The sequence below is a fragment of the Pituophis catenifer genome, unplaced genomic scaffold, assembly GCF_029215685.1.
Source record: "Pituophis catenifer annectens isolate HBS135680 unplaced genomic scaffold, rPitCat1.0.hap2 SCAF_2, whole genome shotgun sequence".
Lineage (NCBI taxonomy): Eukaryota > Metazoa > Chordata > Lepidosauria > Squamata > Colubridae > Pituophis > Pituophis catenifer.
The window spans coordinates 224,455,184-224,457,580 of record NW_027256882.1 but is presented as its reverse complement, the minus strand read 5'-3'; the positions used below and the strand labels follow the sequence as shown (position 1 = coordinate 224,457,580).

Here is a 2,397-nt window from a genome sequence, read left to right as displayed (position 1 = left end):
CCGGAAGAGAGTTTTCATCCAGAGGAACGTCATCTCGAGCATGCGCTCGTCAAATCTCACCAGGCCTCAGCCTGGTCGGTGAAGGCTACCATGGCGGCCTCCTTCTTCAACCGGGCCTCCATCCTTTGGCTGCGGCAACTCCAAGACCGCCTTCCAGTGGCCGATACACGCTCACATCAAGACATCAACAAGGTATTGGCGGTCTTAGAATACTCGGCCAATGCCACTTTAAATGCCTCCCGCTTTGCGGCAAAGGCCATGGGGGCTTCGATCACTTCCCGCAGATTACTATGGCTTAGACAATGGCAAGCCAACGCCAAATCTAAATGGCGCTTGGCCACATCCCCTTTTCAAGGTCCTCTATTGTTTGGGGCTCCCCTGGATCCCCTTCTAGTGGAGTCCAGGGACAAACATAAAATCCTACCTTCCATGTCCTGCAGATCAGAGCTACGGGCTTCTTCCTCCTTTCATCCCTTTCGGGTATCCGAAGGGGCGTACTCAGGTCCCAGATCCCAGCGGCCCTTTCAGACCCGTCAGTCGCGTCCTCAGGACCGACAAGGGTTCCAAGCCCAGCGGGGTCAGTACAGGCGTCCCTTTCGTGGAGGTCAGGGGCGCCCTCCCTGCAGATCATGCTGACTGCACGTCCAGCCCTCCCATTGGAGGCCGCCTGGCGTTCTTCGCCAGCCAATGGGAGGCCATGTCCTCGGACGCTTGGGTCAGGGTGGGCCTCTCCCTGGAATTTCTCTCCACCCCCACGACCCGATTTCTGCGATGTCCTATCTCTCAGGATCGGTCATCTCGGCTCCGGATGGTATCGGCTATCCAACATCTTATCGAAATTCAGGCCATAGAGCTGGTACCTCTGGAGCAGCACGGACAAGGCTTTTATTCCCGCCTGTTCGTGATTCAGAAGTCGTCGGGGGGATGGAGGACAATTCTAGACCTCAAGTCTCTGAACCGACGGGTTGTATACTGTCGGTTCAAGATGCAGTCCCTCCAGTCTATCCTGGAGGGCATCCGGGTAGGAGATTACCTCTCGTCAATAGACCTGACGGAGGCTTATCTCCATGTCCCCATCCATTCCCACTTCTGCAGGTTCCTCCGTTTCAGTTATGCGAGTCGTCATTATCAATACCGGGCCCTTCCATTCGGCCTATCCTCGGCTCCCTGAGTTTTCATGAAATTGATGGCCGCGCTAGTGAGTCACCTCCGAACGCTCCCCATAAGAATTCAGTTCTACCTGGACGACCTTCTGGTCCAGTCCAGTTCGGAGGTTCTAACGCGCCAGGACCTGGACACCACCCTCCAAGCCCTGGAGAGCCACGGATTTTCCGTCAACTTGGCCAAGAGCCAATTGATACCCACGACTCGCATCCAACATCTACGAGCCATCATCGATTCTGTCCAAGGCAAGGTGTACCTTTCTCAGGACCGCCTATCCAGTCTGCGGTCACTGGTCCAGACAGTCTTGTCAGGGAGACCTGTTTCCCTGGCATCGCTGTCTCAGTTCCTGGGAAAGATGGTCTCCTGTATCGGCATCATCCCTTGGGCGCGCCTCCACTGCAGGGACCTGCAGTGGTTCCTGCTCCCATTCCAGAGGAAACAACTGGGAACCTCCAACCGCACAGTCCTTCTTCCACACAAGGTCCTCCTGTCCCTCCGGTGGTGGCTCTTGGAAGCTGCCCTCAAGGGGCGAGAGTTTCGGGAACCACACTGTTTAGTACTGACCACAGATGCCAGCCTTCAGGTCTGGGGAGCTCATCTGGCCTCCTTCATGGCGCAAGGCCAGTGGACCCAGGCCGATCTGGGTCACAACATAAATTGGCTAGAGCTCCAAGCCATCCACCTGGCTCTTCGGGTATTTTGGGACAAGGTACTGGACAGACACATTCTCATACGGACAGACAATGTGGCCGCCAAGGCCCATCCGAACCGCCTAGGGGGGGACCCGCTCTTGTCACCTCATGGAAGAGGCAGAGAGACTGGGAGCCTGGGCGGAGACACATCTGAGGTCCCTTCGGGCCTCTCATATCTCAGGGGTGGCGAACTCTCAGGCAGACTGGCTCAGCCGGGCCTCGGTGGACCAGGGGGAGTGGAGCCTGGACCCGGACCTGTACCGAATGATCACAGCCCTCTTCAGCACTCCAGTCTTGGACCTGTTCGCCACTCGGGCCAATCACCAGATGGAGATATTTTTCTCTCGCTTTCCGGAACCAGGGGCAGAGGCTGTGGACGCTCTCTACAATGACTGGCCGTCCGGCCTCCTCTACACCTTTCCGCCTCTGCCTCTGATACCCAGAGTCATCAGGAAGCTGCTCCAATTTCATGCGGAACTTCTGTTGATCGCCCCCTACTGGCTGCGGCGCCCTTGGTTTGTGGACCTCCAGGCCCTGTCAG

General features: G+C 57.1%; 1 protein-coding gene across 1 annotated transcript; it reads left to right on the top strand.

The window, feature by feature from the left end:
• The first annotated feature begins 771 nt into the window (after positions 1 to 771).
• On the top strand, positions 772 to 2,010 carry LOC139310356 (basic salivary proline-rich protein 4-like). The gene has a single exon (XM_070934513.1). The coding sequence runs from the start codon at positions 772 to 774 to the stop codon at positions 2,008 to 2,010; it is 1,239 nt and encodes a 412-aa protein (XP_070790614.1).
• The last annotated feature ends 387 nt before the right edge of the window (positions 2,011 to 2,397 follow it).